This window comes from Euprymna scolopes, chromosome 16 (assembly GCF_053919585.1).
Source record: "Euprymna scolopes isolate OS-2025 chromosome 16, ASM5391958v1, whole genome shotgun sequence".
NCBI classification, from domain to species: Eukaryota; Metazoa; Mollusca; class Cephalopoda; order Sepiida; family Sepiolidae; genus Euprymna; species Euprymna scolopes.
In genome coordinates, this window is record NC_136497.1 from 130,899,681 (window position 1) to 130,925,239 (window position 25,559).

The 25,559-nt window shown below is 33.1% G+C and overlaps 1 protein-coding gene across 2 annotated transcripts; it reads right to left on the minus strand.

Moving 5' to 3' along the window:
* Positions 1-735: 735 nt before the first annotated feature.
* LOC145296084 (uncharacterized) lies at positions 736-21,998 on the minus strand. Of its 2 annotated transcripts, XR_013869958.1 has the most exons (3): positions 21,540-21,998; positions 11,815-11,869; positions 736-1,881 (listed from the first exon to the last, which is right to left on the minus strand). XR_013869958.1 is itself a non-coding variant. In XM_080142223.1 (2 exons), the coding sequence occupies exons 1-2, from the start codon at positions 21,717-21,719 to the stop codon at positions 1,756-1,758; spliced, it is 306 nt and encodes a 101-aa protein (XP_079998349.1). In that variant the 5' UTR covers positions 21,720-21,998; the 3' UTR covers positions 736-1,755. The 2 variants fall into 2 exon arrangements, 1 of the variants encoding a protein (XP_079998349.1); XM_080142223.1 differs by lacking the exon at positions 11,815-11,869.
* Positions 21,999-25,559: the final 3,561 nt, after the last annotated feature.

Genomic DNA, 25,559 nt, shown 5'->3' on the forward strand with positions numbered 1-25,559 from the left:
TACAGCTTTATTTTTTACTAGGGACAAAAACTCATTATGTTCATCCAAAAAGTTTATTTATTGATTATATAACCAAACAACTATTTCATCCCTTATATATATAAAGAGAAGAAGTATAGGACCCCGAAACACGCGTGTACATAGATCACTGTTTTTAAAAATAATATATATATATATACTTGTTTATTGTTATATAAACATGGTCACATCCTGCTGCTACAAATAGCCACTTGTTTCAATCAAACAACAGATATCATCAGGCAGCGACTTGACAATTCAAAAGTTCAATGAATAATCGGTTATTCATTGAACTTTTGAATAGTCAAGTCGCTGACTGATGATATCTGTTGTTTGATTGAAACAAGTGGCTATTTGTAGCAGCAGGATGTGACCATGTTTATATAACAATAAACAAGTATTATCAGCTCTTTTTATTGAGCACTATCCAACAAACTTGTTGAATTCATTAGTCCATTACTTTTGAATATAAAAAAACCCGAGTATATATATATATATATATATATATATATATATATATGTTGGTCATATTTTTTGGAAAAAAGGATTCCAGTAGAGTGCTCTATTATAAGGAAAAATTCGAAAATAAGAACATATTATTTATGTTTTATTTACAGAAAGTTGAGATAAGTCATCAGTACCGTCGGTTTCAAACCTGATAATTAAGGACCATTTTAGATAACCATATTAAGATCTCTTCAACCAATACTCATCTCTAGTATGAGTATTGTCTGAAGAGAACTTGATATGGGTATCTAAAACGGTGACTAATTATCAGGTTTGAAACCGACGGTACCGATGACTTATCTCATCTGAACTTTCTGTAAATAAAGCATATATATATGGTTCACTGTAGATGCGGTTTTTATTTTTCTTCAACACAGAGCTAAAATATACACAAAACACTGTTTTAGAATTGATGAGTCCCTGTGTTGAATGAAAAACTAAAAATATACAATGAATCAAATTTTATATAATTTAAAAAAATTCTTTTTAGAATTACTTTTCTGTTTTGAACCAAGGAGAAGAAACAAAAAAAAACAACAAAAAAAAAAAAACTGTACATTTTATTCATTGATGAACTCATGTAAAGTCTGATTTGTTTGGTTCATGCTATTCAATGAAACACGTGTAAGACGGAGTAATTAAAACAATATGAATGTGAATTAAGTGTATGTTCCTGTGACTTTGGAATATTTAATAAAGTTACATATGCTCTGAAAGTGTAAATTCATTTTCATTGAGCTTGATAAACCGTTGCCATTTTCAGATAACCTTATTGAATATATACATTATAAACGAGTATTTGTATTAAGGAAACACACACACACACACGTATCTCAGTATGGGGCAAAATATTGTTTGCTTATATAATGAATAAACAAACGTTTTGGACGAATATAATCCGTTTCCATTTACAGTGGAGATAAAGTGGTACAAAATTAAAACTATTTCTTGCTCTAGTATTGCATTATTGAGCTATTTAAAAGAAACTCTGTTTTAATATTATATTTGAAATTATATATATATATTATATATATACACACACACACACACATATATATATATATATATAGTCTAGCCACACTGATGAGTTGTGATACAACGAAATATGACTATATATATATATTCCTGTGATGATTACAGTCAGGAAGATCTTTTTTTTACAACCATTTTGATATGTTTTTCAGCCGTACAAAAAAATAGGTTCTCTTCATCATTCATTTTTTAAACTTTTTACATCCATGTATCAAATATTTCGAGAACATTTTCCGTCGTTGCAGTATTGTCATTGCCATTTTTAGTATCGTCCTCGTCATCAAGCGAGATCTTCACAAACTCTTCTGGATTTTGGCGAAATATCTGAAGCAAGAAAATTAATAATTATTTATTAATACGAAATCACCAGACTTTAAAAAAAAGGCAAAAGTTATTGCCCATTGAATTAAAAATGAGTACTTCATTGCTAAGTTGATACGATTAAACTTGAGCTCATTTTTGCATTGATCTATCAATCCCTAACAGTGGATCAAATGGATACCATAATACTTAGTTGATGGGGTTGATGACAGCTTAGTGGTTAACGAACGGAAAACCTGTTTGCTCCACAAAATCACTTTCATCAAACCCATACTGGACCCTGTGTCTAACCTTTCTAGGTTCACCACTCCTTGTCATAACAAAGGTTCATGCAAAATTTCAGTCAGATCACTCCAGTAGTTTTTGAGAAAAAGCAGACTGACAGACAAGAGAAATAAAATGTAGATAATTACATTGTTTAACATGCTGGCATGTGTTGGACGGCTTATTTATTTATTTATTTTTTCATTGTTACATCACTCCCAACAATACACAGTGACACTAAGTCATAAGGAGCTACTCTTTGAGACAAGATTTGCAGGGATACTATGTGGGGAGTTGGGCAGCAAGATACAGTGGCGCCAAAAAGAAAGCACACACTTATCATTTTTTCAAACCTCATTTGGCTCCCCTTTTATTCATCTATAATTTTACCTGTAAATATTTCACTTTTGATTGAAGTATCCTAGTGTTCACGTCAATTTAAAAAATTAACTTCAAATCGAAAAGTAAAAAAAAAAAAAAAAAAAAAAAAAAAAAACTCCACACAATGGAAAATTGTTATTTAAATGTAAGTTTCGAACATGAATACAACAGAAATACAACAGGAATACAACAAACTAATTAATATTTAGTAGAATAGACCTGCAATTTGACAGTCTGCAATCTTTTGGGGCATTCCTTGAATTAGTCTGCAGCAATACTCCGGGGAAAGGGCATCCCACTTTTCTTTAATTTTTGTCCAAAGTTCTTCCAAATTTAAAATTTCATCATTGCGTAGCTGTTGCTTGATGTAATGCCATATATTTTCAATAAGATTGAGGTCTGGAGATTGTGCAGGCCAATCCAAACGCGGAATATCATTCTCTTCACTTAACCTCTTGATATGACCAGCTGGGTGAATAGGAGCTAGTCTATAAATATAAAAGCGAAAATGTATGTATGTATGTTCGCTTTTCCTCGATGTCCACGAAAGGCTTCTTTCAAACAAGCGCTTGCTCGCTTCACAACTTTTTAAAACTTTTTATATCATCTATAAATTGTAATATCTACAAATTATCCACGGAGCTTGCCTCTATTTAATTTTATTCACTTTCAAACCTTAATTATTCCACATTTCCCGCATCGGCATGCGTTACATTCGGTTTTCGGTATAAAAAAAGCGAACCTCGACTCTAATCACAGGCCCAGAGCCAGTTTGTTCAATGTCGACTTCGTCATATCAGACTGTAGCTTTCATTTCGACATGAGGGAGCGGGTTTTTTAAAAAAAAAAAACCCATTTATTCAAAACTGCCCCGCACAAAATAACTGCTGAATACCTATTGCGGTCATGTCAATCAAAAACGCGCACCTGTTTTTTTTAAAACACTTTACTATTTTCCAACTGCGCGTCGTCAACGCTTCAGCTTTTTTTCACATACCCCGAAAAACACCCGGGCAACGCCGGGTACCCCTTGTACCATTCGGTTTTCGGTATAAAAAAAGTGAAACTCGACTCTAATCACAGGCCCAGAGCCAGTGAACGTTTGGTCAATGTCGACTTCGTCATATCAGACGGGGGAGCGGGTTTTTAAAAACAAACAAACCGATTTATTGACCTCATTAAAAACTGTCCCGCACAGAATTCTAACTGCTGAATACCTATCGCCGTCACGTCAATCAAAACCGCGCACCTGTTTTATTTTTTCACACTTTACTATTTTCCAACTGCGCGTCGTAAAAGCTTCGTTTTTTTTTTTTTCATGGGCACCTGTTTTTTTTTCACACACCTACAAACACCCGGGCAACGCCGGGTACCCCATCGCTAGTCTAATATATAAAAGGCAAAATGGGCACGAGCGTTTGTGTATGTCCGAAAAAAGATTTTTGAGTCGGAGTTCTCGCGTCGGTTAGATTCTGGGAGAAGTTTTCTTATACTTCCTAGATCATAATATCTCAGATTTGCAAACGGACATCGTCTATGTTTTTTTGGATCGAATTTTAAAAAATTCCCTTTTTTGTTTGTCTTTTTAATTTTAATAAAGTGAAACTAATCGAACGCAATTGTCAGTTCCCAGTCTTCACCCGGGTCGTATCTGTTATGTAATTGCTCCTTGGTCAATGTAAGGGAAACCTTTCATACTGTGACAATTACTATTTATTTGGATACCGCCAAAGTGCCCCCTTTCTGGGGGAGCTACTTTTCCTCCACATTAAAAATGACCTCCGTGGGAGGCTTAAAAGCAATGCCATTTTTGCACGTCATCTTTTGATTGACATCGCTAAATTTGAATGCTTATGGCGTAGCGGTAAGACGTCAGGTTTTCTTTCACTTTCTTTTCCGCCTTCGCGTTACAGGTTCGAGCCTGCCTGCCTGCCTGCCTACTATCACTTTGATGAAAAAAAAAAAAAAAAAAAACGCGAATGGACAGAAAAAAAAGTAATCAAGTGAAAAAAAATAAAAAACAAACAACAAAAAAAAACGTTATCATATAAACAAGATAGAGCAGATGCTAGTATGTTTTTTATTTGATTTTATTTTTAAATCACACTAGCGTCTGCTCTATCCTGTGTTCCAACCTCAGTCCCCCAAATCAACAGAGATTAGACCATTCATGCAATGATCTGGACCCTGTTGACTATGGTGTAATGCTGGTTTTGTGCAGTTCTCGGAGGTCCACCCCCCAGGCTTTACCTTCTCTCTTTGAGAAGGAGTTAGTTTAATCGCCTGAGGTGCCCTTACCGGGGAATGCCAACGGGCCGGCCCAGGTACTTTTTGCAGATCAGAATACCCCACCTCATAGGCGCTGACTTCTCAATCCCACTTTCCGACCATGGTGTTACAGTTCTTGAAATGGGAGAGAACTAAATACCTCTAACATGGGAGGTGACGGTAGTGTAGTGGTTAATGACACGGACTGACGATCTGGGTGTCCCAAGTTCGAATCCAATTTGTTCCACAAAAAATTACTTTCACTTAAGATATTGACAACCTTTACGTGGTCCCTCCTGTAATCTCCATTGTCTTTCTAGAATGAATTCCGACTAGAAAAACATCGGGGAAACCAGTGCCAACAATTGTAAGAAATTCTGCAGAAATAAGCAAGCTCTTTATTGGACGGTTTCTTCACCCACAGATTTGTTTGAATCAATCAAATTGCATGTTATAACTAACTGCTGAGAATGTTCTTGGCGCAAAAATTATCTTTTCAGATCAGAATCCAAAAAAGACACCGAGTTGGATGGACATGGAATTCTCACTCGGATCGAGGCAGCGAAAAGTACTTTGTTGCTTTTGAGACGTTTTATAGGAGAGAAATGTTGCGCATTTCTCTCCTAATAATTACTTAAATAAACACAAGGCCAAACAACATTGCTTTTAACAAAACTATAATAAAGAGTTTATTTAGAAAAGGCGAGATTGTATCTCAGACTGAAGAGAAAGAAAGTGTAAATGTCTATTTGAAGGTGTTGTCTGCCATCAGACTGCAGTCGTCAACAAGTAGCAGTGGGAGGAGTGAGTGAGAGAGGTCTGTATAGGTCGCTTGCTGGCATCCCTCTCTGGCGATCGCAGCTGAGATCCCAAAGGGCTAAAAATAGTCCTTAAGGGGACAGCTCAAATCAATGCGCCCTGCCAACCGATTGGTCACTGTGGTTGAATCACTTTGGCACCGGGCATTGATCCGCTTATAGTAAATAGTTTGTTAACTGCTACAGTTTTAATGCCCAAATGTGGAGCGGAACATTATCATTGCAATTACCAATGCCGTTAAGTAGGGTGAATTTATATATTGCACGCTTGTGCTACAAATTAATGTCTGTTAAGACGAATTTAAGGTCTATGATTTGACTTGCTTGTCCGCCATTGGACTGATTGAAAAAGAACAACACGTGGATGCCCGACTAGCAGTATCTATCTTGGAAGATACCTCAACACTCCAACCTGCGCATTTCTTTGTCAGCGGAATTTTCTACCCAGCGTTTATCGAAAATAGACTATTATCCCTTCGGGGACATTACCAGCCAATAGTGGCAGATAAGAAGATGACGCATCTTTTGCAACTTGGATCTTTTTTACTTTAATAAAATTTACGTTGAAGTTTTAAGGAGAGCCTGTTGTAATTTCTGTTTGGTTTTCTTCCATTCTGCCAAGGGTAAAAACTAGGCACCGCCAAAACTGGGGGAGGGGGGCAGGTCAGTACTTTTTGACGGACCGTCTTTTTAAAAATCTACCAAAAATCAGGTAATTATCCGATCAATACGAAATTTTCAGCGATTATTAAGAGAAGAATGACCTTTATAATGGTGTACTTATTTTTCATAAACGATATTTATATATATATATTTTTTTGCTTACAACCCCCCCCCTGTTTTGAAGTGGGAACAAATATGCTTAAAATAATCATCTGAAACTGAACAAAACATATTGTGTTGTTGTAAGGGACAGAATTATAGATTAAAAAAAAAAAAAAAAAAATTGTTTGCATACCTTATTTTGACGTCTGAATATCAGAACTTCGATTGTGTTTAATTATCCCGCTTTTGAGTTTTGAAGTGTGAAATTCGGTGAATATGTTAAGTAAAATAATTAATTTAAGTTAAGCAAAACAAAAAAAATTTTTTTTTAATATTTATACGAAAAAAGCCATTTTAAAATCTTTGATAAATAAATTAACAATTTTTTTTAGCGAGCCGAATAATGCATGACCATTATTAAACAGGGCATGCTTTGAAGAATCGATACCAAAAAAAAAAAAAATCGATAAATATTGTGCCCTTTGTGTTAAAAATAGCATCATTTTTTTCGATCCCATTTGAAAACGTTTGCCGCCTTTCAACTACGGTGGACCAAACGCGCTGAAATAATTTTTTTTTATTCTGCTTTAAATTGCCCCCCCCCCCATTTTGGGGAGCCTGGCCCCCACACACATACACATTAAAAACCAAACTCATACAAATGGTCACCCATCTGGTACTGGCCAGCCTCAGCTTAATAATACATTGAAATTTTCGTCAACGACAAATAAGTTTTTTTGGCCTGTTTGGTCTTCCATAGTTTGCTTCTTCGCAAACGTAAACAGTGTCGATCTAGACTCTAGATCGACGCGAAATAACTGGTTACATATATGAATAAGTGGAATTATTTGAAATCCAGGTACTTATATTATAATATTTTTGCATATTCTCTTAGAAAATCATCCTAAATCTTAGTTAGACAACAAATAAATAAATTAATTATTTCAAAAACCTTTTTTTTTTTTTTTTTAAATATTTATGTACGTTTTTTGTGCAAGACAAAAAATGTCAATTGTTAACTTTTTGGGAAAATTTAACATTTAAAATTTAATTAAAAATAGTAGAAAAAGTTTTACATTATTCTGTTTTCTATATGATAAAATTCAGGGTTTTATCTTTCTCGAAAAAAAAAAAAAAGTTACTCAGAAATAATGGATTTTAATAAATGTAATTTCGTTTTAAAAAACAACAACTTGATTTTTCGGCCATTTTTGGCGGTGCCTAGAAAAACCTTGTGAGAGAAATTCTCACACAATAGAAACTTCGGATTCATACAATATGACGATGTAATAAAACTTCTGAACAACTTCAATAGATTTACCATCCAGGTATACTTTGTCAACAACAGAGTTTTTATCTATTCCTTCTTTCACAATAATTGGTTTATGTACTATCAGTAATTTGCGTGTACCCCCAAGAAACTCCGAAAACATTTAAATCTATGCATCATCATCATTGCATCAAAGGCCTCTTTATAACGTAGTTTTTTCCTTGTTAATTATTTGTGTATGCTCACGTTTCATACCTACTTAATGATATAGTTGCTTTTAATTTCTGTGGGTACGAACTAAAGAATGCTAAAGAAAATATAAAAATGACAAAAAAAAAAAAAAAAACCAACAAAAAGACCCCAATAAAATAAGACCTATTAGCGCAGTAATTTCAGAGTTATGTCCCTTAGACCATGTCATAATTATCTCCCCTGACAAAAAAAGAAAAGAAAAAGAAAAGGGAATGAACTAGTTGCAGATATTGGTATTATTAGAAAGTAAAGTTCAAAGAAAGAATTCCCAACCGTTATGTTCTCCTTCTCGCAATTCCCAGTATCAAATCCTAGCGCATATCTTTCAGAAATTTACTTTTACCAAAGAGACGCTCTCTCTCATACAGCCTTTTTATTTGACAAACCGACTGCATAGTGCATCTCATTTGCGAAATTTTACCTCGCGTGACCACCAATCCATAAATAGCAAGAGTGGCCGTTTTTTTTTTTCTTTATCCATTTCCTGAAACGGACGGCACGTTGTAAAAGGTCAGGTTTCTACTACATTTTAATCACACTAGTAAGTTAAGTACAAATAAAAAAACATTTCCAGTGTGAAATTCAAAATAGAGGCTTGATTTCTTTTCTGTATAAATTTTTTGGAGGAAGACAATGGAAGTGTCCCGAATCTCTTGGTGTCTTCCTAACCCAAGAGAGCTATGCGGGCCGAACCTCTTTAAAAATTTCAAATGTATCAAATTCTTATGAAATTTATATTATGATATAAATTTTCGGAGTCTAAAAATATCAGGAAAACAATGGAATTGTGTCCAATTTTTACGTTATCTTCTATCATCTTAATATCTATGTGACCGCATTTCTAAGTGATATAATCCGATTTTAATAAAGTTTATATTAAATGTACGAGACCTTACACGAATATTTTCTAATATTTCAACTTCTTCGATTATATTAGAGGCAAAAAGAACGAAAGACACATGTAGAAAATAAGGATAAAAACACTTGAAGGCATAAAAATCCTTTAAGAATTAAATAAAGCATGAAGAGATGAACAACAATCGTGAGAAAATATATAGTGTCGAGATGGACAAAAGAAATATATAGCGTGTTGAGATGGACAAAAGAAATATAAAGCGTGCCGAGATGGACAAAAGAAATATAAAGCGTGTCGAGATGGACAAAAGAAATATAAAGCGTGCCGAGATGGACAAAAGAAATATAAAGCGTGTCGAGATGGACAAAAGAAATATAAAGCGTGTTGAGATGGACAAAAGAAATATAAAGCGTGCCGAGATGGACAAAAGAAATATAAAGCGTGTCGAGATGGACAAAAGAAATTTATAGCGTGTCGAGATGGACAAAAGAAATTTATAGCGTGTCGAGATGGACAAAAGAAATACATAGCGTGTGGAGATGGACAAAAGAAATATATAGCGTGTTGAGATTGACAAAAGAAATATATAGCGTGTGGAGATGGACAAAAGAAATATATAGCGTGTCGAGATGGACAAAAGAAATATATAGCGTGTTGAGATTGACAAAAGAAATATATAGCGTGTCGAGATGGACAAAAGAAATATATAGCGTGTCGAGATGGACAAAAGAAATATATAGCGTGTCGAGATGGACAAATAAAAATATATAGCGTGTCGAGATGGACAAAAGAAATATATAGCGTGTCGAGATGGACAAAAGAAATATATAGTATGTGGAGATTGACAAAAGAAATATATAGCGTGTGGAGATGGACAAAAGAAATATATAGCGCGTTGAGATGGACAAAAGAAATATATAGCGCGTTGACATGGACAAAAGAAATATATAGCGTGTTGAGATGGACAAAAGAAATATATAGCGTGTCGAGATGGACAAAAGAAATATATAGCGTGTCCGGATGGACAAAAGAAATATATAGCGTGTCCGGATGGACAAAAGAAATATATAGCGTGTCCGGATGGACAAAAGAAATATATAGCGTGTTGAGATGGACAAAAGAAATATATAGCGTGTCGAGATGGACAAAAGAAATATATAGCGTGTCGAGATGGACAAAAGAAATATATAGCGTGTCGAGATGGACAAAAGAAATATATAGCGTGTCGAGATGGACAAAAGAAATATATAGCGTGTTGAGATGGACAAAAGAAATATATAGCGTATTGAGATGGATAAAAGAAATATATAGCGTGTGGAGATGGACAAAAGAAATATATAGCGTGTCCGGATGGACAAAAGAAATATATAGCGTGTTGAGATGGACAAAAGAAATATATAGCGTGTGGAGATGGACAAAAGAAATATATAGCGTGTCGAGATGGACAAAAGAAATATATAGCGTGTCGAGATGGACAAAAGAAATATATAGCGTGTTGAGATGGACAAAAGAAATATATAGCGTGTTGAGATGGATAAAAGAAATATATAGCGTGTGGAGATGGACAAAAGAAATATATAGCGTGTTGAGATGGACAAAAGAAATATATAGCGTGTCCGGATGGACAAAAGAAATATATAGCGTGTTGAGATGGACAAAAGAAATATATAGCGTGTGGAGATGGACAAAAGAAATATATAGCGTGTCGAGATGGACAAAAGAAATATATAGCGTGTCCGGATGGACAAAAGAAATATATAGCGTGTCGAGATGGACAAAAGAAATATATAGCGTGTCGAGATGGACAAAAGAAACATATAGCGTGTCGAGATGGACAAAAGAAATATATAGCGTGTTGAGATGGACAAAAGAAATATATAGCGTGTTGAGATGGACAAAAGAAATATATAGCGTGTCCGGATGGACAAAAGAAATATATAGTGTGTTGAGATGGACAAAAGAAATATATAGCGTGTTGAGATGGACAAAAGAAATATATAGCGTGTCCGGATGGACAAAAGAAATATATAGCGTGTCCGGATGGACAAAAGAAATATATAGCGTGTTGAGATGGACAAAAGAAATATATAGCGTGAGGAGACAGACAAAAAAATAAATAGCGTGAGAAAATAGACAAAAACGTGAATAGACAACTTGAAGAGAGAGAGGCAAAATGCGTGAAGAGAGAGAGAGAGAGAGAGAGACAAAATATGCGAAGAAATAGAAGAAACGGGAATAAAGAAGACGTGGCAGGGATAGAAGAAACGTAAAATGATAGATGAAATACGTGGAGAGATTAAAAAAAAAAACAATAACAAAACAATAATGAAGGGATAGAAGAAACGTGAAGGAATAGGAAAATCGTTGAGGAGTAAAAAAACGCAAAGGAAGAAAAGAATGTAAATGGATGGTAAATATAAACTGATAGAACAACGTGAAATGATAAAACAAAATCGTGAAGGGAAAGAAAAAAATGTGAAAATTGAGAAAAAATGTGAAATTTGAAAACAAATGTGAAAATTGAAAAACAAATGTGAAAATTGAAAAAAAAATGTGAAAATTGAAAAATAAATGTGAAAATTGAAAAAAAAATGTGAAAATTGAAAATAAAATGTGAAAATTGAAAAAAAATGTGAAAATTGAAAAAAAAATGTGAAAATTGAGAAAAATGTGAAAAAGAGAAAACGTGAAAAAGAGAAAACGTGAAATTAGATAAAAAATATGCGAAGCAAGGGACGAAAAAGCATGAAACATGAATGAAAATATGAAACAGTGAAAAAAAAAAGAAAAAAAAGTGAAATTAAAATTCCCGTGAAGGAGAAAATATCGCAAATATGAACGAAGAAATATATATAACAACCATCTTGTTCATAAATACAAAATAATTAAAAATACCAACCAAATCCTACAAAAAAATGAACGAATATGAAGGTGATTTTGTGAGGAAAAATTTCTTATGAAATGTGGTTTGGTGAGATCAAAAGTGAGTGCGTATCAGACAATAATAAAAATGGCGGTGTCATTTTTTTGTGATAAGTTAAGGAACATCTTGTCGTACTTACGTCACTGGTTCCACGTCACACGAGCAGATCGTCATAACGTGGTTGTTTTCTGCGGCTGGGAAAGAAAATGGGATTGGTTTTGCTTTAGCTTTGATGGAATTGCTGGTGTCATAATTATTAGAATGCAGGGCAAACCAGAAGGAACTCTCGACCCGAAGTCCGCCGCAAACTGTGTTTGGTCAAAATCGGTTCCTGATATTAAAGATTTCCCGTTTTGGTTAAAAATAAGTAATCAAATAGGTGTTAAAGAAAGCCAGAAAAGGTTTGGGTAATGGTGCATAAAACGAGACCCTAAGTTTTAAAGATGGCGGCAGATCTATCAAATGAGTTATGAAAGCACAAAATTTATACAATTCTTTCGCTATTCTTCAAAACTGCTTACGTATATATTTGGAAAAATATTAAGATTTATTTTTGTTAATGTATTTTTTCTTACATATTTACGATTTTTTTTAATGTACTATATTTAAATATACTTTATTTATATATACTTTATTTACACCTGCACAGTCTATTACGATCGTCGCTGATTAAAAAAATGATATATTTTATAGTTAACTATAATTTAGGTTTATTTTTTTCACTCCCTTTAAAAAAATATATATAAAAGTACGTCAGTTTTCTTTATCGATGGATTTTGTGATTTTTTAATCGCATCTTTTTAAAATAACTATGTATATTTTTTGTCAAATTGTCTAGATATTTCTATACGATTAAAAACATAAAATCAATTGATGAAGAAAGTTTACGTATTTTGATATATTTTTATTATAATGAGCTGAAAAAAATAAACGTAGAATATAGTTAACTAAAAAACAACAACATTTTTTTTTAAATCGGCAACGACTGCGCAGGCTTAAATAAAATATATGTAAATAAAGTATATTTAAATATAGTATATTAAAAAAACGTAAGTATGTTTGAAAAAATATATTAACCAAAAAAGAATCTTAATATTTTGTCCAAATATATAACTAAGCAGTTTTGAAGAATAGCGAAAGAATTGTATCAATTTTGTTCTTCCATATCTCAATTGACAGACCTGCCGCCATCTTTGAAACTTAGAGTCTCGTTTTATGCACCATTACCAAGTTTTGTACTGGTTATTTATTTTACAAAAACTAAGTATTTTAGTAGGTGTTTTTATTTTTGTTGAAAATATAATACGTTTTTTTTTGTTGAAAATATAATACATTTTTTTGTTGAAAATATACGTTTTTTTGTTGAAAATATACGTTTTTTTGTTGAAAATATACGTTTTTTTTGTTGAAAATACACGTTTTTTTTGTTGAAAATATACGTTTTTTTGTTGAAAATATACGTTTTTTTGTTGAAAATATAATATGCTTTTTTTTTGAAAATATAATATGCTTTTTTTTTGAAAATATAATATGCTTTTTTGTTGAAAATACATTAAGATTTTTTGTTGAAAATATATTACGTTTTTTTTGTTGAAAATATAATACGTTTTTTTTGTTGAAAATATAATACGTTTTTTGTTGAAAATATAATACGTTTTTTGTTGAAAATATACGTTTTTTGTGCTATACTATGCATAGTTTATTACTTACTATGAACTAAAAATAGTTTTATCACCTGATAACAGTTAAATAGAGAGAAAATAAAACTATCAAACACAAAGAACCTGAAAATCTTATTGTAAGCTATTTTACGGATCAAGTTTATTATCAGGAACCAATTTTGGCCTAACACCGTTTCCTGCGAACTTCTGGTTTGTTGAATACAGATAGAAACACTAGTAACAAAAAGAATAGGACCCTTTGTAAAAGCGCCACACCTTTAAATTATACAGCCACCACCACACCAAAAGCAGACAAAATGCGTTTTATTACTTACTCCGTGTCATCGAGTATTTGCATAAACATATTTTACCCTTCCCGACCATTAACATATCCACTATTCCGCTATGCATTCCATAGTGGCGTTTATTCTGAATTTTTTATGACGAGAAATGAGGGTTTCATCTATTTGGACGTGAGAACCTTGGTCCTTCACTAACCTGACGCATGTTTAAACAGGATTAATAAAAAAAGGGCAAGAGTTGTGAGTTTGCAAAACTAAATTTTCAATTATTTCCTCTTATCGTCCATTTGCAAGAAGAACTAAGAAAACTTATACTAAGTAGATACTTAATATTGTTCTATCTTGTCTGTTGTAAATGTCTCTTCATGTGCGTGTGATAGTGCACCAGGTCTTATGAAAATTAGAGATAACCACTATTCCTATAACAAATTAACAGGCAAATTAAGCCTGGGTTTGATATCGCCAGATGTAAACACACATTAAATGAAATTGAATAAATTAAAAGTCGTGAACATAAGTTTGTTGGTTATTTTATGTAAATAGTTGAAAAAATAAAACGTTTCATCAAAAAAATAAAAAATAATTACTAACTATTATTTGTTAGAAAAAAAATTATCCTATAAATATCATTTTTGTTGGTTATTTTACGTAAATAGTTGAAAAAAAATAAAACGTTTCATTAAAAAAAATAAAATAATTACTAACTATTATTTGTTAGAAAAGAAATTATCCTACAAATATCATTTTTGTTGGTTATTTTACGTAAATAGTTGAAATAAAAAATAAAACGTTTCATTAAAAAAAAAATAATTACTAACTATTATTTGTTAGAAAAAAAAATTATCCTACAAATATCATTTTAGTTGGTTATTTTACGTAAATAGTTGAAAAAAAAAAATAAAACGTTTCATTAAAAAATAAAAAATAATTACTATTATTTGTTTACAAAAAATGTTTTATGTATTTATTTTGAAAATAGAAAACAATTTCAAACAATACTACTAATAAAAAAAATGAATGGTAGGTTTCTGCTTTTTATTTATTTAATTTTGGACGTTTCTACATTTACCATTTCATTTTACAGTTATTTTGTTGTAGCGTTGTTTTTATTTTATCGGCAACGCTCGGTTTTATCCGACTGTTTACATCATGCGTCGGACAAAGCCGAGCAAATGCTGAGTTACGTCTGGTTCGTTAAATGCACAATGTTTCTGAGTATTACTGGCGGATCTTTTACAAAATATCCCTCCGAAATAGATGTCAAGTATTTCCCTGACTTCGATTGTTTTGAAATGCTGACCAAGCCGAAAGAAAAAAGCATACTAACAATTTGGTACTCATGTAGAACTAGCAGGGAGACCCGAAGTTTTCCGGGATTGAATGAGGATCAACAAATATTTCACCCTTCCATATTTTATTGTTATCAAAATCGGTGAAATCGCCCAATTTTTCAATTAAATCAGTTAATTGCTTCCTGTAGTTGGGGAGCTCCCTGCTGTGACTTTTACATGGTGGTTCACATTACATTGTAGAGAACATACTGTTGATTCTATAAAATTATTTTATATATAATGTTTAAAATGCAAATGTCAAGTACCCTGGTTCAATTTTGCTCTAAACAGAAACAAAGCTTCTTTCTTAGAACTGCACGCCTATGGAACTCTGTTCCGTCTGCCTGCTTCCCACCTGACTACAACTTGGATGTGTTCAAGTCTAATGTTAACAAATTTCTAATGAACCGCCCCCTTAAGTAAACACTTCATCAAATCTCCACACTAACGTAATGTACTTGCAATAACCCTTATCCCTGAGTGGCTTCCGGGCCTTGATAAGTGGTGATCACTGTGTAAAAAAAAAAAAAAGAAACATTTATTCTGAATGCGCCCCTGTCATATCAGAAAACCTACTGTTCATTTTGTATGTCAAGCCTTTCGGCTTGTGCGACAATAAAACTTCTCAAATGCACTTGTGATGTTAGGCTGTATAAGGTGTTTACTTTGGTCTTCTTGTATCTTGTTTCGGCTATCACCTTTGATGGGTATGAAAATACAAAAGAAAACAAAAGCAAAAAAAAAACACACACAACCCTAGACACTAAAATGAGGAAACTGTTGAGACTGTACAGAATAACATACAGAAACCGATTCCCGGTTAGACTGTATCTATCCAGAGGAGCATAATGTACGGATCTCTTAAAAATTGACCATCGACATCGTGCCACTATTGTGAGCACCGGACAATATCTGATGAGCTTGCGGGATCCAAACCTCACGAAGGTACATTAACACCACGAAACAAGATCCAACAGAACAACTTCCATCATGAAACTGGACAAACATTTTGGACAAGACTGTCGTACAAATGAGACAGAATCACCAAACAAACCTGCTATAAAAATAGCATAAAAAAGTCGCCAAAAATACACAAAGACTTTTTATTAACAAAAAAAAAAAAATTGTAAGAATGAGCCAAACAACAGCGTGGCAAGTATTTTCTGGGTGAATTCAGTCGGGATTATACAGATAAGGAAGGATCTATAGTTGAGCTAAAAAGAGAATTTCTCCACTTTGATCAAGAGAGAATTTTAATGGCTAAGCCGAAGGCTTTGTAAAAAAGCATGTATGGGGACGTGTGAGAAAATCAGCAGCAGCTGAACCATAGCTGGCTAGCAAAAATATTAGCAGCAGCAGCCATTAGTGAACGTATGCAAATTAGCAAGTGTGCATGACTTTGCGTCATTAGAAAAAGGGAGAAAATACACCACGTGGTCGAGGAGTAGAGAAAAGTGCGCGCCAGGGAAGAGAGTGAGAAAGCGCTGGCTAGCATACGAGTGAGGCGGCGTGGACAGAGGCTTTTAAAGAGCATATGTTACATAGAGTGCTGGAAAAAAGTGTGCGCGCGAAAAAGCGCGAAAGATAATGAAATGCATTATCTTGGAAGAACCACAAATAAACGCATTTGATTTTCACTTAGGAAAAATGACGAGTCCACTTTTTATTTCTTTTCTTTGTTTGTTCATTTGCGATGGTGCCAGATGGCGTGTGGGTCCAAGACGTTTGAAATGTAACGACACAGCTAAAGTGTAAAGGACGCATTACAGTTTGATGATCAATGCTTTTAGAATATTGCTCATGTGCATATATATGTGATCTCGACAATGTGTATGGAGAGATTTTAAGCTGTATTCATTTAAAAAATTAAAAAAATGCATTTTTAACAAAAAAAATTTTAACAAAACATTTGAGAAAACTGAGAATTATCAACGGAAATGTTAAATGTTTTAAATTACAAAACGACAATAAAACCAAAACACGACAAAGATAAAGCGAAAAAATTGAATAAAGAAAAAGTGAAGAAAAAAATAGAAAAAGAAAATACAATAAAAAATCGAAAAAAAAAAAATCGAAAACAAAGAATAGAAAATAGAATAGAAAAAATAGAAAAGAGAATAGAAAAAATAGAAAAGAGAATAGAAAAAAATAGAAAAATGAACAGAAAAGAAAAAGTAGGGGAAAATATAAAAAATAGAAAAATAGAGAAAAGTACGAAAAAAAGAATATAAAAACGGAATAAAAACAGAATGAAAAAAAAAAACAGAATAAAAAAAAAACAGAATGAAAAAAAAAACAGAATGAAAAAAAAAAACAGAATGAAAAAAAAACAAAATGAAAAAAAAAACAAAATGAAAAAAAAAACAAAATGAAAAAAAAAACAAAATGAAAAAAAAAACAGAATGAAAAAAAAAAACAGAATGAAAAAAAAACAAAATGAAAAAAAAAACAGAATGAAAAAAAAACAGAATGAAAAAAAAAACAGAATGAAAAAAAAACAGAATGAAAAAAAAACAGAATGAAAAAAAAACAGAATGAAAAAAAAAACAGAATGAAAAACAGTCATAGAATAAAATTAAACAAAAATGGAAAAAAGGAACAAGTAAAAATATTTTTTAAAAATTCAAATACGATAAAAATTAAAAAAAAAAAATAAAAAAAAGTAAAAAAAAAACAATAAAAAACAGGAAAAAGACTGAAAACCCAATGACTAAAAGAATGGAAAAGGAAAAAAGTTCAAGGCAAAAAAAAAAAAAGAAATGAAAAAGTGAAAAAAATGAAAAAAAAAATGTTAACGTAAAAAAAGTAAGAACGAATGTAAACTAAATGAAGGAATGAATGAAAGAATAATTAAAAAAAGAAAAAGATAAAAATAAAAGAATAAGAATGAAAAAAGAACGAAAAATAAAAACGAAAAATAGGAAAAAGAATTGATTAAAAAAAACAAACAAACAAAAAGACTAATAACTCTTAATATACCTGAAAAGCCACTCCTTAAGATAAAAGGAAACGAATGATTTGAATAGCTCTTATTTCTTAAAACTTGATATGGCGTGTAACTTGGTTTAAATTCTGGCAAATTTACATTTTATGACAGATAGTCTTCAAGTGCTTATATTGTTTGTGCGCTTATAATATATAGCGTGGCGATGCATGCGTTTCTTGCGTGTTAACATTTTATAGGGTCTGTGAGTTTGTACGTGCAAAAAAAAAAAAAAAATGGCGCTTGTTCGATATAAAAACATGAATCGAAGCATTAAGTTTCAATTAAAACTAATATTATCCACTTAATTGTCATATCGAAATTAGTAAAATATTAAAAAAAAAATTATGAGAAATGATAAACTAAAAAAAATAATTATTAATGAAAATAGTTTCCCAAGAAATTACAAGTTATCCTTAAATAATAAACAGATTCCAAACTATGAGTTACTTCCCTCGTTTAAGTTACATTTCTAAAAATAATAATGGCAGATCAATGGATCGTGAAAGTACATTGTTTATGTAATAATACAGTAAACAGTAAATTTTTACGACATGCCCCAGCGTATTATAAACACCCCACCTCCACATGTTAGGAACGGCTTTCAGAATAAACACCTCCCAACCTCGAAAGCCGTTCTCAACATGGGGAGGTTGAGGGTTTTTATTCCGAAAACCGTTCTTAACATGGGGTGGTTGGGGGGGGGTTGTTTATACTACGCTGGGGCAGGTCGTAAAAAAAATACCCAGTAATCTATCTATATCATTATAAAACTCAAGCTTGCTTTCTTGGGCGTTTAAATCATCCAACCGGTTTGTGACTTCCGGTTTCAAAAATTTGTCTGCTTACCTATTTCATGGCCACCCTGTCTTAAGTCTGATATTAAAAGCCACTGCTGCTATACAACGGGGTTAGATGACATTTTTAAGGAAACACACATTAAAATAAGTTAAAACAAAAAAATATAGTTGACCTTTTGTTTGCTTTGAATTGCAGCAGTGGCTTTTAATATGAAACTTATGTCTCATATTAAAAGGCACAGTTGCTATTCAAAGCATAATTCGTTTGCTTACCTATTTCATGGCTGCCCTGTATTAAGACAGGGCAGCCATGAAATAAGTAGGCAGACGAAGTTTTTGAAACCGGAAATCACAAACCGGATGGACGATTTAAACGCCCAAGTAAGCAAGCTTATCTGAGTTTCATAATTAAGTAGACAGATTACTGTATTATTACATAAAACATGTACTTTCACGATTCATTGATCCACGTTATTATTTTTAGAACAACTGACCACCGGAAACTGTTCTGAAACTAAACATGGCTTCTAACTAAAAACATTTACATATCCATTTTTTTTTACATCGACTTTCTTTTCTGATACCATGCTGGCCACAATTGGTCATTTATCGTCTGCGACTTTACACGGACATTTCCCTTGACGCGCACTTTGCTTCTCTGACCTCATGCTATGGCACTATATCTCAGTGTCACGGTTGCTAACACACTACATCATGGCCGGGTGGTGATTTGGCCATAAGCGTAGGGATACAAAGAAATGCAATCCCAGAATTCCCTTTCTAGATCGACCCTTTTGCCGGCCATTTCTCTCCTGCATTTTTGCACGTCCATTCTCATCGACGCTGACTTTGTTTCTACCCGAGCACATGCTGCATTTTCTTTTTTTTTTCCTTCCACTTCTCGCGCACACTTTCTAATTTGCATATGCGCGATTTTCTGCTACTGATATTTTCAACGCACTCATACGCACTATGCTACAGGTAAGCTAAGTTCGAATCCAGTTCGTTCCACAAAAAACACCATCGCTTAGGATGTCGGCAACGTTTACGATATCTTTCTAGAAAATATTCGGCACGTGTGCATTACTGTTATGGAACAACGTTTTTGTTTTTATTTTGAAGATCGCAGAACAAGAGGAGATGATTCAATTTTAAAAAATCGGGAGAAACAATTCAAGTATAGCATATTGTTTTATTCTACAATTAATTTAAATTTTTGTAACAAGATCTCTCTGTTCTGCGAACTTCAAAATTAAAAAAAGGGTTCATGTGTACGAGCGGTACCCCCACCTCCCATTTTTTTCGTATTTTTTCAGCGGATTACCAACGAATGGACACTAATGTACAAGATTATCAAAAAAACAAAAACAAACAAAATAAAAAATATCAATACTTAAATATTTGTAGAGGTGCTCAGTTTCAAATGCAACGTTCTAATAAATCGATCACCCATTTTAAAACCACTTTAGGTTTTTAAGCCAAATTTCACAAATTTAGCCTTTTAGAAGAAATTTGGTATTTTTTTTTTTTTTTTTATTTCGCTTGAAATTTGCTCTTTTCCGATTATTTTATATACATATTTATGGTTATTTTCAAGTTTCGCCACCCTTTGTTTACAAAGATTTTGCCAGGTGAATTTTCTTCCTTTTTCTTCGACTTTTTTTTTTTTTTATACACAATCTTCACTCTGATATATCTGAAATAATATGTGACTAAACTATTCCTCTGGCCTTCGTCAGGTGGTAACCACGACGGGATAGGAACTCCGAATCTCCTAACTGCATTCTCAGAAATTACTGCCATCCATAGTTGTTGTCGTCTCACCACGTTTTAGCCAAATACGCCTCTGGCTTGGCTTGGGTAGTATTGAAACCGCTATCTTCAGACAATTCTCACCTGGAACTGTAGAGATTCAATGTCTCTATCCACTGCGCCACGGGCCCCGAATGGCGATGAAGGTTGGATTTTATGGTCTTATAAATCCACGTTTATTTATTATCTGACCTTCCATGGTCGGGTCCGTACCGAATGGTATATATATTATTTTAATTGGAATTCATTATTGAGATGGGTATTATTTATTAATTTATTTATTGTAGACTATCATGGTCATCTTAAAATTTTTTTTTTTTTTTTTTCATAACATTTTGCCCGACAATTCCTCTGGCCTTGGAAGATCAGATAATAAATAAACGTGGATTCATAAGACCAAAAAATCCAACCATGATGCACTGATGCAGTAGATAAAGTCGTTGAACTCTAAATATATAAAAAATATATAATAAATTTATAACTTAAAATATTGCAGCATAAAAACAGAAACTTTCTGTCTATTCTAATAATGTTCGTTTAAATTAAATATCAAAAAGGTTTAATTATTTTGAATAATATATTTTCTGAAATTCTACCATATTATTAAAAAATAATAAGTAAAAAAAAAAAAAAGTCTATTTTCAAATTGAATTATCTCCCTTGATTTCTAAAATATTAAAAAAAATACAGCGTATCCGTCCCGCTCCTTATAAAATTTGATTTTCTTAGTTAAAAATAAAACAACTACTTAATCCATTTAGATGATTTTTTAGAATATGGCATTTTCGTTCCGTGATAGGTACATGCATCAAAGATTTTAGAAGACTTTTCTGCATTTTTTTTTTCTTTTTACGAAGTTTAAACTCTGGATAAGCACTTTTTTCCAAGCTAAAACCAATTCGAAAGCTTAAGAAAATGAAAAATAAAATAACAAGAGAAGATAATTTAATAAAGGGAGAAAACTCATTTTCTTACCGACTTATCTCTGGCTGGCAGTGTGCTGCCTTCAATTGACTGCATATCCATACCATTCGAACTGCAGTAGTCACTGTGTGGAAGTTCTGGATGAATACCTTTCTCGGCCATTTCGGGATCCTTACAGCATATGTCATCGTTGCAGTCGGGCACCACGCCCTTATTTTCATAGGCGTACATGCAATCCGATGGTGTGTAAGGCGGAACTGATAGCCAGTTGCGACGGTATCCCACGTCTTCAGGGTCTTCGGGGATACGGAACTTCTGTCTAATGTGACGCCTTGACCACTGCAACAGGTAAGGAGCACGGGAAAGATTCGGGTGAAGACCATTATTCGAAGATGGGCAACATTTTTGGAGGGAAAAAATGGAGGACACAAGGACAAGTCGACGATGAGACAGACAGGGATAAAGTGTTTCGTTTAAAATGGACACTTAATTTTGGCTATTTGATTACAGAACAAAGAAGACGTTATGGTCAAGATTGTCTACTCATTTTCACTTCCGGTTTCTGTTGTCTCTTTAGCTAGATAATTAGTAGGGCTATGACAACAGCATATTGTTTTCATTGTTTTGACTTAAGTATATATTCATTAATATCTTATATTTTATATAGACTGATGTGGTTCTCGGTTGATTACTGTGTCAGATACATACTTGAGAGTCAAAAGAATGAAAAGAATATTCTGTTGTCACAGCCCTAATAATTAGCCATGGTCAAGCGGACCAGAAAGCCATTTTTAACAGGAGGAAAAAGAGGCTTTCAGGTTATCTGAGAGTAATGTAAACATTAATCAGAAGGAACCATATCTTGATGGCCACCGTCTGCAAAACAGAAACCGGAAGTAAAAAATAAAGACAATCTTGATTATAACCGAAAAGGATCCTATGCAGAGTGTCCTAAATATATTTTTAGACTTAACCCCTAAAATAAGACATTTGTTTAGGTAGGTTTAATAATTACGATTCTGAATTTTTTTAGATGAGGTATGAGGGTTTGTATATTTTTGATTGTTCAGACAATTATTCTTATCTTGGGGGTTATTGGCACAGCGTTTTGGTTGTTGAGACCTACGACCTTCCTTGGGTGTAAAATCCATGTTTTTTTTCAACTAAGAAACTAAATTGCAAGAAATCGAACCTTGGGTTTAGGAGCGTGTCCATAAATTATTAAAAAAAAAAGAAAAAGAGTCACTAGGGTACTTTTTAAGACTTTCCTATGATTCAATTTTTAACTGAATCATTCTGCTAATTGCTACTATTAGTATGAAAGATCTTTACGAACCTGTGGATAGGCATCTTATGCGTGTTTTCATTTTTTTTTCTTTTAAATAGAAAACACAGTGGAAGGGAGGCGACTCTAAGAAAAAGGGGGGGGGAGTTTTAATAATTGTTGTAAGGGCTTATCTAGATAAGAGACTTCTTTAAGGTGACTGCCATTCATTTTGACTAAGACAAAACAAGGATCCGAGCATTGGTGGCGAAACGAGAAAGATTACAGTTCAAGTTACAAGCTAACCCCCCCCCCCACGTATTGTGTTGTTGGCCCGTATTATTCCAAATCTGAGTGAAAGCAAACAACTAACTTTTTTTTTATTTATGAATAACAACAAAACTATCCGGTGTTGCTCGGGGCCAAAATTGTAACATTTCTATTAAAAATTCTATATCTCTCTATTCGTCCTTGACCTTTCCCATAATTACGTTTACCAAGTTGTATGTGCCAAAAATACTTTATTTTTAATTATTTTTTCCTGCCCGTGTAAGGCAGGCATTTATTTGGTTGGTTCAATAGATTTTAAGTAAATGTAGCTCTAAAAGCACCATCTAATCTACAGCATAAGGGGCAGTTGTCTGTGTGTGTGTGCGCGTGCATGTATGTATATCTGGCTAAAAATATAAAAGGAGAAAACAAATACCCACAAAGTTGGTATTTTCTTGATCGGCATTGTCCTGGATAAATAATATCTAAAATTTAGAAAAAGCATTACTCATTCTTTGGCCCTAAACATATTTCGTTGCGTGGTGTCGATTTTCCTACTAGACTATGTAATAACTAAAGTGAAGTAACTGATGTTTTATCAAGGAGTTAATTCCCTTATACTGGCTCATTCTCTGAGGAATCTACAAAAACGAATGTGTGTGTGTGTGTGTGTGTGTGGAGAAGCAAGAAGTAGATGGGGACAGGGAGGGAGAGAAGAGAGAAAGATAGACAAGATGATAGAGGTTTTAATTGAAATATCTTACACTTTTGTCTCTAACTATGCCTGATAGCTCTGCTAGAACAACAATAAAGGCGACTTTAAAAACGTCTTGAAAGGTGATGTCGTGCTGAACGAAATATACCTTTATTCGGTCTATATTTTTCCTTTTTATAGTATAGAGTCACTTCTTATCAAAGCGTGGAAGCCACTCAAAGATAAGAGTAAGTGTCAAGTAAGATGACACCGTGATGATCGCTGATGGTGGAAATTGGATAGGAGGTAACTTATTTTAGAGGACGACTCATCAAAAACTTGTTTAGACTTGAAAACGACCATCTTATAATCAGCTGGGAAGCAGCTCTGCGATATTGTATTTAAAATTTAAACTTGGCCAATTGTTTTTTGCAATTTGAACGTGGGAAGCAGCTTGCCGTGAAAAGAAGCAGAAGTGATTACTGTGCTCAGTGGATGATAGGCAGGACCGAGCAAAACCAAAAAAAAAAGGAAAAAAAAAAAAAGAAAAAAGTTCAACAGCATTTGGAAGCTTATGTTTTAACCTACCTTCGATTCGATCTCACAAGTTGCTCCAATAGCCTGGCCTTGTAGCAGACTAAGCTCAGCTTGACATGATAAAAAGACAACTTACGAAGAGTAACATCACTTGAAAAATAGCGTAAGAAATTTTTGGTTTTGTCTTTTCGAGTTGATTTATCGATTTTGTTGCCACTATTAGTATAAAAATTTTTTATGAACCTGTTTGACTTTTGTGGATTGATTTTCCTTTCAAACATTTATGCCAATTTTTAAGACTTAATTTAAATTCATGAAAATTGGGTAATCATGTATTTTCCCAATCTATGTAAGTTTATCAATTAGTTGATATGTAACAGTTTTTTGTTTTTTATTTTTTTTTTAATTATGATATGCTGAACGTATCGTTAAAATTAATTTAGTACAGGGTGAGGCAGAGCAACTTGCTTTTTTTGTGTTTTAATTGATACACAAATAAGCAAGTTGCTGTGCCCCACCCTGTGCAACATATAAAATTAAAAAAAAATAAATAAAAAATAGTCTACACGCGGTTCTTCCTGGCAACGGACGTTCTCTAAACCAGTTGCTCTAAAAACTTGGAATGGAGATTGGTTAAGACGAAGAAAAGAAGTGAAATGGATAAAATTGATTTTGTTGTGGAAAAAAAATGTCGTTAAATAAGAAAACACTGCCACAGGGAACAAAGAGAACTGAAACCACAAAATACTACCCACCCACTCACCCAAATGGTGGCGTTTACTATGGATGACGCCACAGGAGAAAGTTCTGAAGACCGAGAACACTAACCAGATCATTACTGGAAAAGAACGGAGAGGACTGAGGCCTTGAGGAGATTTTTCACCAACCATATCTCAACGAATACCAATGACTGATGCCAGCAAGAAATCAATGATAAATGGCTATTGAGATAACGTGAAGTCACTTGTGCTGGTTATCGAGAGAGCATTGGAAATCTGGGGAGACTTGTTATCATCCAGACTCCAAGAAACACCACAGATCATCGTTAATAAGCAATCGCTGGTGAGAACCGTTAGTGAGTCAATAACAATAATAATAATAACAATAATAATATTAATATTAATAATAATAATAATTATAATAATAATAACAGCAACAACTGGTGAAATATTATAACAATAGTTTAATAATATGAAATAAATGTCGGCTCATAGTTGAGCTTAATTATTTTCCGCAACTCTAATACAGCAGACATCCTATAGTATCCAGCTCCCGCTAAAAAAACAGATCTCAAACGAGTGTTTAG

What these genes read in the sequence shown, in the direction of transcription:
- LOC145296084 (XM_080142223.1), bottom strand. Translation starts at nt 21,719, where the DNA reads ATGTACGCCTATGAAAATAAGGGCGTGGTGCCCGACTGCAACGATGAC. An exon ending in TGCCAGCCAGAGATAAGTCG is followed by an intron (nt 1,882 to 21,539) that starts GTAAGAAAATGA and finishes TTCTTGCTTCAG; the next exon opens with ATATTTCGCCAAAATCCAGA.